Source organism: Gymnoscopelus braueri (genome assembly GCF_963280865.1).
Source record: "Gymnoscopelus braueri genome assembly, chromosome: 7".
Lineage (NCBI taxonomy): Eukaryota > Metazoa > Chordata > Actinopteri > Myctophiformes > Myctophidae > Gymnoscopelus > Gymnoscopelus braueri.
In genome coordinates this window covers 3,081,776-3,094,644 of record NC_137608.1, presented here as the reverse complement: position 1 = coordinate 3,094,644, position 12,869 = coordinate 3,081,776, and the positions used below count along the sequence as shown (strand labels likewise).

At 40.2% G+C, this 12,869-nt stretch overlaps 1 protein-coding gene across 1 annotated transcript in view; it reads right to left on the bottom strand.

Moving 5' to 3' along the window:
- Window positions 1-9,641, bottom strand: part of mtmr12 (myotubularin related protein 12) — a 34,431-nt gene extending 24,790 nt beyond the window's left edge. The window contains exon 1 of the mRNA XM_080432860.1: window positions 9,444-9,641. Coding sequence (XP_080288986.1) covers window positions 9,444-9,515 — 72 coding nt within the window. The 5' untranslated portion in view covers window positions 9,516-9,641. The remainder of the gene's footprint in view (window positions 1-9,443) is intronic.
- Window positions 9,642-12,869: the final 3,228 nt, after the last annotated feature.

The following is a 12,869-nucleotide window of genomic DNA, read 5'->3' as shown; positions in this document are numbered from 1 at the left end:
AAGACTAAGGGCCCTATTTTGTGCTGCTTCTTAACACATCGGGTGCCAAACACGGTTCAAACCGTGTTTTCACAGAGTAGCGCTTTGGTGCCGAACACGGTTCAGACCGTGTTATCAGTCTTTTTTTTCTTTTCTTTTTTTGCAAAGGGGGGGGGGGGCTAGCGCAGCTCTGGAATCACCCATGAACACTCTAAGAAGTAAGGGACAGACGGATCACTGTGGCAAAAATCTGGCTCCCATCCTATCTCCTTGCTAAAAACCTCTGTATCTCCTTAACTTTTTACAGTGGGCAAAACGAGTCATTCTCGATGCGCGATTGCTCCGCAACGGTGACTCGCGTGAGACATGTTGTTGTTCAAAGGCGTTAGCCAGGACCATCCATCATCGTCCATGCATGCATTGTTTACGTGCTCGCCGTGGAGTCTACAGCTCTAAACAGCACAGCGTTGCAAACGGTGAGATTTCTGGCACTCAACGTAAACTGTTTTAATAAACCTCTGGCACCCATTGTGTTAATTACCAGGTCTTATGTCTTATCTTAAGACCTGGAGGCGTGGCCAATGTTGTTTGGCCACTCAAAATAGAGAAACAGCATTGACCACGCCTCCAAGTTAAGTCATAAGACCTGGTAATTAAAGGGATATTTCACTTTCAAAAAAACGTTTGGTCATTTTATCGTCTACTCAGGCCTTTGTGAACCCCCCAGACAGTTTTTAAGTTGCTTGATTCATTATTTAGATATTTGATATTCATTTTATCAGACACGCCCCCTTCCTATACAAACCCATTGTAACTTCAAACTTCATTTTAACCATGTTAAATTCATCAAAAACACCCATCCTTGGTTCTGGTGACTCATCCTGCCCTCCTAATGCGTGAGGGGGCCAAGTTTTTTCAATTACTTTTTTCATTTATCTTTTATATATTTTTTGGAAAATGAAAAAAATTAAATACAATTAATTTATTTTATTGTATAAAATAAATGAAAAAAGTAATCGAAAAAACACGGCCCCCTCACGCATTAGGAGGGCAGGGTGAGTCACCAGAACCAAGGACGGGTGTTTTTGATGAATCTAACATGGTTAAAATGGAGTTTGAAGTTACAATGGGTTTGTATAGGAAGGGGGCGTGTCTGATGAAATGAACATCAAATATCTAAATAATGAATCAAGCAACTTAAAAACTGTCAGGGGGGTTCACAAAGGCCTGAGTAGATGATAAAATGACCAAAAGTTTTTTTGAAAGTGAAATATACCTTTAACACACGCAAAATAGGGCCCTAAGTTGTTGAGTGCCACTGTTGAGTGTTGAGTGCCACTGGATCAGAGCGTCAGCTCCAATGTAACATGAGGATATCACTATGTGTAACAGCACAAGGTAGGTACCCCCACAAAAACATGCAGTAATCCTGGTATCTATACTGCCTCCCCATGGTCAGCCGGGGCGCCGGATGGAGGGGAAAGAAACTGGCTGGAATAACATGTTCCTTCCACGCGCTACGTCCAACCAGGGAACCTCCCCCCTGTCAGGTGACAAGAAGCGGCTTGCTAGCTCTCATGCATTGAAGGAGGCATGAGCTCGGCTCTGGGCTCCCCCTAGGCTGGCAGAGGGAGTGTAGTGCCCAGGATTACTTCAAGAATTTTGAAAAATAGCAGATCTACAAGCTCATAGCCGGCACTGAGTGCCGCGCTATGCCATATAGATCTGCCATATTTTGCTGAATGCTCACCTTTTTTTCATTTTCTTTTTTGTCAGAATGTTACCCAATTATCAATCGCCCAGAATAGGGAATGCTAGTGTTCATGTGGTTAAAGCTACATCACTTCCTGTGAGTCACACACATTCAGTGTCATTATTACGTATGTGAAAGAAAGCTACCTACAGACTCAGAGCCATTAATATAAGCTTGTATGCTGCTCCTGATAACTAAATACTCGTAGACAACACTGCAGGGGTTTTAGAATATTTCACCGGTTTAAAATCAGTTCCTTGAAACTTGAGAGGTCTGCTCAAACTGGTGTCAGATATATTGTAGATCACTTTCAAACATCAATGTTGAATGACAGTTGGATCTCTGCGCTTAGATCTCGGGTGGCGCAGAGGTAAGTACCAGCCCGCCACCGAGGGGTTTGAATCCACTTCGGTGCATCCAGTTTGGAATCAGCATCTACATGAATGAACAGCTGAACACAATTGTGTTCAGTGGAGTGTACGCTAGGCGGGGTTGAGAATTCAGTGAGTTATGATGATTTTAATAGCGGACAGACCTCCTGCTTCAGTAGATATGTATGCACTATGAGTTATGATGGATTTTAACTGAGACCTCCCCCTGCTTCAACATGCATTATGAGTTATGATCATTTTAATTTTGGAGAGAGCTTCTGGTTCAATGTACATACAGTATGTTTTGTTTTTATGATTATTTTAATTACGGAGAGACCCGATTCCATACACATACGTGGGGCATACATGCATTATGAGGCATGGCTTGACCCTGCCCGTATGGCGGCTGCATTGACACACTGCTCCAATGAACAGTAGCAGACAATGTGTTCTATGTGGGTGAATATATCTATGGCCGTAATAACCTCATAGAGACAATCTAGCCGACACTTTTCATTTGTGTTTTGTTTTCCGAAACATTTTAAAGCCCTTTCGGAGTTTTTAGACTCTAGCCCACATAGCCTGCCTTGGCAATGACGAAACTGATAATATGGTGTGATTTTTTAGCATCATTTGAATTGAGAGCTAGAGATTCCAATCTACAGCATTATGCCTTTTTAGGAGCTCATCTGAACGAAAGGCTCTTAGTTAGCCACTGGCAAACTGCTGTAGTCAATAAGTGATAACTGACATAAGTTATTGCATTATTGTCTCCGCCAGGCCGTAAGGCATGGCGAGAGAGTATGTTTTACCCCCTGTCCGTCCGTGTGTGTGTGTGTGTGTCCGTCCGTCCGTGTGTCCGTCTGTGAACAGCTAATCTCCCGCACCGTTGGCTTGATCGCAGCGAAACTTTGCACACACACTCCCTGGATGCCAATTCAGAACCTCTGCCCCAAATGTTTCACATGGGCCTGTTATAGCGCCACCAGGAGGCCGATTTGTGCAAAACATATATTTTGACAGTACTCCTTCAGATTTGATCCAAACATCACGCAAATCAGTACACAGTATCTCTATAGTCATGTGATCAACACGGATCTGTCCGATTTTCCATATTCCATCCTGATTGGTTAAGATTGCCTTCCAAAGTTTGCAGGATTGGTTTGTTTTAAACAAAATGCCTCAAATCATGAACACAGCATGCGATTTCCTTGAAATTTTGCACGCACATTCCCACTAGGCCGAGGAAGAAATGGCACCCTTTTCACATTGGCCAGTTATAGCGCCACCAGCAGGTCTAATTTAGCAACACACATTTTTGGAACAAAATGCCTCAAATCATCAATGCAAGGTCCGATTGCCGTGCAAGGCCTAAGAAGAAATGGCACCCTTTTCACATTGGCCTATTATAGCGCCACCAGGAGGCCACAATAACCTACCTAACCTGGCGGAGACCTGTGCTCCGAGGAGCACTTTTTCTAGTTTGGGGTGTTTTGCATCAACTCAAGGTCAAAACTTTTCCTACACAGCAACTCTTTAACTCTGGAGGGTACAAATGGAGCCATAACAGTGTATGAAGTCAACTTGAACAGTTCAGTTGAACATTGCCCTTTGGCCAGCAGCAGCACTATATAGTTGATCATGTGCTCTTAAGGCCAGACCGCACAAACGCAACTAGTCGCAATTCCTTGCTACAAAACAGTTTAAAGGCCAGTCCACACCAATGCAACTCCTTGCAACTGCCATTGGGGTTAATGGATGCAAGTAGTTGCAAGGAGTTGCATTGGTGTGGACTGGCCTTTACAGAGGGACTCGATTCTGTCAGCCTAAATGTTTCATATTGGTTTGGCCAATATATCAGCCATTATATTACTTTTTGAAATTATGCAGATGACCTGTAACCTTGTGTCCCTATATTTTGGGCATGTCATATAGGTTAACATTTTCAAGAGTTGATTAATAAATAAATAAATAGCTGATCTACAAGATCACAATGTGTCACAATGACAAACATGTTGTGAGCTTGTAGATCTGCTATTTTTGAATTATTATAATTTATTTATTTTTGTATTATTTTAAGCTTAGCTTAAAACACATTTTTGGAGGAAATAGAGGCTCCTCGCGACCTCGCGTCCATTTCATAAATGTTTCAGCCTAAATGCTTCATACGTAGTAATACTGATTTGCTTTCCATGGTGAGTGCTGCTGCTCATCCAACATTGACACAGGTGACCCGAGGATGGCGTCAATGGGCGTGTGGGTGGCAGATATTAAAATTCTGAACACTACTGCCTTTCAAAGTACTGGAGATTAAACGATCATTCAGGCCTCTGCCCATTAAAACCACAATGAAAAGGCAAAGAATGGCTATGCAACCGCATGTGTCAATATAACGGAGCATTTATCAAGGATCTCTGGATTATCTTCGCGTGCCAGTAGGATTCGACTTCCTTATTCATGAACAGTCAAACAAAATGTCTGGAGACAACTGCCACCAATGGATGTTGTAATAGAGACGGGCTCTATTAGCCGAGTGGTAAACATTTCAGCATTTGTGCAAGGGGGGGGGGGGGTTCGAATCCCCAGTAGGACATGAAAGTTACAGAGTGGTTAAATAAAGGTCAGTCCACACCAATGCAACTCCTTGCAACACCGTTATCCCCAATGGCCTTAAAATTAAGTTCAGTTCATGCGTGTATTATATGTACTTGTTTGCTTGTCCATTGTACAATGAAAGTTAAACATTCTTCTCTTCATAATATATATTGACGTTTAATACATACTTAATTAAATGTACTTTATCTGACAAACAGTTTATTTATTTGTTTGCTTATAAGTCAAATCTTCTCAAATAGAAACTTTAATTACATTTTTTAAATGGATTTCTAGATCTACCCCAGGCGTCTGCCTCTAAACGTGTGGCACCTGGACAATATGTAAAGCACGTCCTCTAAACTTCAGACCCCAAAATGAACACGGTATATTATTCCCTGTCCACTCTGCTCAGATTCATATGTAGGCCATCTATTCCAGTGCATGGGGAGAACAGCTACAGTATGAAGTTGTACATGACTTTCCAATGCCATTGCCTGTACTAGGGAGTGTACAGTACTACAGGCAGAATCCAGGGCACCATTCCAATCCTGGCTGATGCTCTTTGCCACTCCTCAATTTCCCCCCCTTTTTTACTTGAGTAAAAGTAGCAATGCCACAATATAAAAATACTCTGTTGCAATAATAGTAGGGGGTACTAAGTGAAAAATCGTTACGCGGCGGATAAAAGCATGAAATTTGATACAGATGTCCCTTGGGTCATCCTAAAACATCCTAGAAGGGGTGCCCAAAAAAATCTTAAACAGGAAGTGAGTTATGGACAAAATCCAAAATGGCCACCTAAACTGTTGACCGTTGACTCAAAAGACACCAAAATAATCTCCAAAAAGCATAAAATGTGGCACACATGTCCTTTGGGTCATCCTAAGACATCCTAGAAGGGGAGCCCAAAAAAATCTGAAACAGGAAGTGAGTTATTGACCAAATTGAAAATGGCCGCCTAGTGTTGTCGATTGACTCAAAAGACAACTAAAGAATCTCCAAAAAAGTATAAAATGTGTCACACATGTCCCTTGGGTCATCCTAAGACATCCTAGAAGGGGTGCCCAAAAAAGTCTTCAACAGGAAGTGAGTTATTGACTAAATTGAAAATGGCCGCCTACAGTGTTGGCGATTGACTCAAAAAGCCTATAGAATCTCCAAAAAGTATACAATTTGGCACATATGTCCCTTGGGTCATCCTAACACATCCTAGAAGGGGTGCCAAAAATAATCTGAAACAGGAAGTGAGTTATTGACTAAATTGAAAATGGCCGCCTACAGTGTTGAAAGATGATGCAAGATACCTACAGAATCTCATAAAAGCATGAAATGTGGTACAAATATCCCTTGGGTGATCTGAACGCATCCTACAAGGGGTGCCCAAAAAGGTTTTAAACAGGAAGTGACCGCCTAAAAGCAGTTGACACAAAAGAAAACATAAGGGGACGTCATAAAAGTGTATAATTTGGTACGTACATTGAGTGCTTCTTAATATATCCTAGAAGGGGTTATTTATTTGTTTGCTTGTTTATTAAACTTTTTAGGAAGGGACCATGTTGAAGAAATTCTAAATGGCAGTTGACCATGGCAGTCTGCATATTATGCAGACTCAATACGACAGGTTATGCAGTGCATAACTTGCCGTTTTTTGTAGTCTACCTTCTGTTTTCATTTCTACATCACTTATTTATTTTACTTTCTGCATAATTTTTTTATTGTACTCTTTGAATCTTCTTTATTTATCTAACTCTCTGCATATTCTCATTTATTTTACTCTGCATCTTATCTTACTCTGCATATTCTTATTTTACTCTCTGCATCTTATTTATTTTGCACTCTACATCTTCTTGCTTGTTTTACACTCTATCTTCTCATGTATTTTCTTCTTGATCATTACTGTTTTTTTGTGATTAGTGTTTAGTAACTACATGTATTCATGTGTGCCATTTCGCAATTACCAGCACATTGGCATAATGCTCTGCAAGGTAACCCAGCATCCCGGCATCTACACTTTCTCGAACAGAAGGGCTCAGCTTTGCAGCCACACTTGAGTTCTCTACAAACTTAAGCAGCCTCTGGCAAGAGTGTCCATAAAGGTGTCCACGAATCAGCGACTTTAATTTATTTGTCAGGAGATGGTAGAGATTGCATAGCTTTCAGGCTTCTGGACCAAATGCTAGATTGGCTGCTCGATTTGAATATTGTAGCAGTGCAGCCCGTGTGGGAGGAGTGTTTTCCATTGAGAGACTATTCAAACTTTTTTTAGCACCCCTTAGGATGCATTCAGATAACCCAAGGGACATTTGTACCAAATTTCATGCTTTTATGAATAATTTTTTATGAGTGTATTTTGCATCATCTGTCAAGACTGTACACAGCCATTTTCAATTTAGTCAATAACTCACTTCCTGTTTCAGATAATTTCAGGCACCCCTTCTAGGATGTCTTAGGATGACCCAAGGGACATGTATGCCATTATGAGATTCTTTAGTTGTCTTTTGAGTCAATCGACAACACTGTAGGCGGTCATTTTCAATTTTGTCAATGACTCACTTCCTGTTTAAGATTTTTTTGGGCACCCCTTCTGGGATGTCTTGGGATGACCCAAGGGACATGTATGCCAAATTGTATGCTTTTATGAGATTCTTTAGTTGTCTTTTGAGTCAATAGATAACACTGTAGCTTGTAACACCGGCCATTTTCAATTTTGTCAATAACTCAGTTCCTGCTTAATATTTCTTTGGGCACCCCTTCTAGGATGTCTTAGGATGACCAAAAAGACATGTGTGCCAAATTGTATGCTTTTATGAGATTCTTTAGTTGTATTTTGAGTCAATCGACAACACTAGGCGGCCATTTTCAATTTAGTCAATAACTCACTTCCTGTTTCAGATTCCTTTGGGCACCCCTTCTAGGATGTCTTAGGATGACCCAAGGGACATATTTGCCAAATTTTATGCTTTTTGGAGATTCTTTTGGTGTCTTTTGAGTCAACGGTCAACAGTTTAGGCGGCCATTTTGTCCATAAGTCACTTCCTGTTTAAGATTTTTTTGGGCACCCCTTCTAGGATTTTTTAGGATGACCCAAGGGACATCTGTATCAAATTTCATGCTTTTATCCGCCGCGTAACGATTTGGCCATTTTTTGTGCTTAGTACCCCCTACTATAACGGCCTGTATTAGAAATGTGATTTGAGTCAAATTGTACTTACAGTATCAAAGTAAAATTACCTAAATGTTTTGCAAAAATCGAAAATAGCTGATCTACAAGGTATTTTCAAATAAACAAAATATTAAATGGGGCTTACTTGGTTAATCTATGTTTCGTATTAACAATCTAAATCTGCAATGTAATGAGTGACTAAAGCTGTCAAATAATTGTAATAATAAATGTACACCACTGTGTGTGTGTGTGTGTGTGTGTGTGTGTGTGTGTGTGTGTGTGTGTGTGTGTGTGTGTGTGTACACAGTACAAGACATGCACAGACACAGAGCCTAACTTTGTCAACGGGAAAAGAGAGCAGTGACAGTTGTTTCCAACTGAACCTCCATATCCTGCTTCCCGTGAGAAAGCTACTCCCACACTCATCTTCCTGTAACTAAACTGTTGTGATTTACAGCTCTGTATGTGTTTATTAATAACCCCTGTCTATCGTTTACAACCAATGAATCAACCAGAAAAGTACCAAGTAAGGTTGCATGTACAGTGTTCAGACAATCTGATCTAAACCGTTGGTAATCCGAGATGATTAAACCAACCGACCCAAGTTTACATGAGTTTATAAAGACAACAGCTTAACATGACAACAATGCCCGGAACAGTAATCCCCAACGGCTCTAAACAGATCACCACAGCTCTACTTGTGACAGTATGCGGTCTGACATTACCAGCCCCGCCTCAGCCTGTCTCTCATTTATTGACGTTTGCTAGCAACATTTCAGCTAGCACTGGTCAGCCGTGTTACACCGACATTGGTGACTCATTCAATTAATTGACGCCATTCGTATTAGTTTGGCGAATGCGCTGAATGACAACGCTCGGTTATTAAAACAAATAACATTTGGTGGTTGTTTCGACGTTTGTTCATTGCAAATTACAGTCAAGAACAGATTCAACTTAACTTCAATTGAAGTCCTGCATTGGGAAAACGGATAATATAGGTCACCAATGTGTGCGTAACGTTACCGCCCGGTAGCTGCTTATAATGACAGCAGAGAAGGAAGCTGGCTCCGACCGGAGATGAGGTTCCTCTACTTTAGGGTGCCGGCAGGGTGTGACACCAGCCAATATTGTTGCTTTTTACACATCGTATCCAATAAGTAAAGGTATTCCCACCTACTCTCAGATGTTTGACATTTTAGCGGTCAAGAAAATGTAAGTGAAGGGTTGAAATAAGCGTTTAAATCGCCTTTATTAGTCAGCCTGTGGCCAGTCAACCCCCGTTCGCAGGTGTCAGACAGCTCCCTTTTTGGCTGCATGGTGAAAACATGGCACAGACGGACTAAAAAAGGCAATTTAAACACTTGTTTCAACCCGTCGCTTAAATTTTCTTAACCGCTAACATTTCAAACATCTGAGAGCAGAGGGGGCGACCTTTACTTTTTGTATACGATGTGCGGAATAAGGTAAAACATCTAAAATATTGGCCACCATTCGCCGGTGTCGCACTCTGCCGTCAGCGTACGAAGCGGGACCTCAACTCGGAGCTTTCGGTGAAGGGTGAGGTTCCAAAAACTCTTCTTACCTCCGGCGTGACATAGGAAACAAACGATGGTTTCGTGGGTTTCCCGGCCACGGTCCCTCTCAAAATCTCCATGACGACGGGCTAGACAGGCTAGCTCCACTCCTCCCTGCGCTGTTCCAGTAGGGGAGGAAACAGACAACAACAAAAACAAACAACAATAAAAACAAAATAACAAACGGGATGGTCGGACTTTCTCACTGAGAGCTGGGCTCTGACATCTGACTGAACCGTTCCGACACCACGCCCCTCTACCTTTCTCATTGGCTCAGCTGGGCTCTCATCCCGCCCTCTCTGTTTCTTTATTCCACGCTCATTGGCTGGGGGTTTTGCAAAAAAATAACAGATCTACAAGCTGCGACGCGTTGTTAGCTTGTAGATCTGCTCTTTTTTTGTCCAGTACGGTGGCCCACAATTATGGAAGTCCATAGGTCCAAGAATTTAAAAATAAATACCACAATGAAATTAATTAAAAACGCAATTATATAAATGAAAAATGCAAATACAAAAACAAACAAAAGATACAATTAAAGGAGGAGTTCACCCAAAAAATTACTTATTTTCTATCAATTGCACACCCTATGAAGCCTTGAATCCATGGATTCTTTTTTGTTTTTGTCGCATTCTTAAGCTAATAATTTGATTCCCGTCTCCTACCGGCTAATGTATCCGGTAGGAGACACAAAGTAGATTATTTGTGTCTCCTACCGGAAATACACACGGTCATCAAATTATTGTCTTAGGAATTCCACAAAAACAAAAATAAATCCATGAAATCAAGGCTTCATGGGGTGTGTAATTGATAGAAAATAAGTAATTTTTTGGGTGAACTACTCCTTTAAATAAATAAATGTATTTGTTGCATTATGTTTTTTATTTAACTGCGGTATCTATTCATTTCTTTGTGTTTTTTATTTATTTCATTGTGGTATTTATTTTAAAATGTTTGGACCTATGGACTTCCATACACAAGGTGGTTGATCGCGCTTCAAAAGCCCAAAAAATGTTGAATCACCATGCATTTACCTGCTACAGGTGGGTATGCAAAAACTGTGTTACTTAATTAGTGTTACTTTTAAATAATTCCTCAAGTAGAACTTTGTAAAAGTAGTCATCCAAATCATTCCATGAGTATGTAATTAAGTAAAGATAAAGTTAAAAGACTACTGTCTGTCTGTGTTACTTCATACAATCTGATGTGTTTAATCAGAATGTAATTGAAATGTCAAACATTTTAAAATTATGCTTTTCCATAGATAAAAAATAAACCAAATTGGCTGACATCTCTCTGATGGAATTAAACATGTGCATTTAATGATTACAAAAATAATACAATAAAAGTAACCGTAACAAGTGGAAAGTTGCCAAATCATTTGGTCAACTCAATGTTACTTTTATTTCTTAACATTTGGGCCAAATGTAAATGAGGAAAAGGTAAAAAAAAAAATTGACAATATACTTGAGTTATAGAGAAAAGTATGTTGCATTATTTACTACTAACTACTCTTACAAGTACAATTTGTTCAAAAAAAAGTTCAGTATAAAGTTTGAACTCTCACAAAACCTTCCTTTTCTGACAAGTTTAGTCAGACACAAATTAATTGTTTTTAAACCCATGAGTGACCAATGCAGTGCACAACTGTTTTGACTACAGCTCAGTGTAATTGTGTCACCACTCAAATATTAATACATACTAAACAGAGACCCTTGATTTACAGGGAGGATGATCCACTACAGCGGTTCTCACAGTGGAGTTCAGGGACCCCAGAGGTACTTGAGGGGATAGTTTAATTTGAAGAATACTGAAATTATTTGTCCATCTCCTACAAACAGTGGACACATCTCCATTGTGATGTGAGGTCATCTATGCGACAGCCTTCGTCCGTTTTGAACGTGTGTAGTAGGCTACTTCAGATCCAATCATATCGATCTGATGACATTATCTCCCCATTACACTTTATTTTATTATAGGAATTGATCTAAACCACCATACCTTTACTAACAGGATGTTTGAGATTTAGCGATATGACCTGTACATAGCCCTGATACATGACGGTCATATATTATATGACAGATGACAGTCTTGTGATCCATGGTTAACCTGTACAGCAGGGGTCAGACCTTTTTGACATGGACTGCCATGTTATTTATATTTATTTGTATACAATATTTCCAACAGAATTTGATTGTCCAAATACTTAACTCGATTGTTTTTTGAAATATTTTCTTTCACATCAGGACATTGTAATGATCAGACTCAATAACCCCACCGATCATCCCTGACCCTGACCTTCTCCCTGTCCGATTTCAGAGTTTGAATGAAGTAGAATTATGATTTGCATACAGATGTGATGGGACTCAATTGAATTCACCTATTTGTTTTCCTATAGGTTTTAAAAGCAAGAGCTTTTCTCACACCCATGCCAGTTATCACCCTCCCCTGTGCATAAGGTTGCCTACCCCTGCTGTACAGTATAAACATTTACAGCAAGTAGCCAAGGAACAATGCATTGGTTTTAGTCAAAATGCTTAAAGCTTACCATGTTGCACATCGAATTTAGACCATGTCATAGAACTCACTCTTCTTTCTAGAGCACAGGTTTGTCTTAAATTCCAACCTAGCACCATCTACAGTAGTGAATTACTCATGCCGGCACCATTCTTGATCCAGAATGCATGGAAGTTAGTTGACATAGACCAGTGGTTGGTTCCCCACCTTTTCTGAAACATCTTGAAAGCGTTCACGGCCCACCCATGACCACTTAACACATCAGCCGATGTTAAGTGGTCAGATCGGTGGGCCGGCTTTGATCGGTGGAATTAACATAATATAGGCTACTTTAAGTTATGTATTGGCATCACTATGAAAACAGTCTTATTCCTGTGTTATAGCAAGTGTTAAATAACTATATTCTGATAGACTAATCATAGCTATGGTCTGATGTAATCATTGCTATAGTGTTTGTTCAATAACGGGGGTCTCCGTCTTTCCAGCTCTTAATTTACAGAAAATGCATTTTCAGTTCGGAACACCAATTTCATCCAATCAGTAGAGCTAACTGATACAGGATAAAAAGTAAAATTGGAAGTGATGACAAAGAAATTAGTAGACTAAATTGGAACAATAGAACATTTAAGCTGATAAATGGGTAGGCCTACCCTCCCCTGATTGGTTGGGGGAAAAAAAAAAAAAAAAAGGAGCTGGACAGGTGGGCGGACCCGTTATTGAACAAACACTAGAAGTATATACCTGAATATTGTGACCTAAAACAAAAACAAAAATGTTTTGACTAAAGAATATCACTTAACCTACCTTTAATAGGCAACTATACCCTCGAGGCCCACAGGTTGGGTATCACTGTATAGACATGGGACATCCTGCATGCATTAACATGAAATGAAATCAAGTAGTTCACATGAAGGCCAATG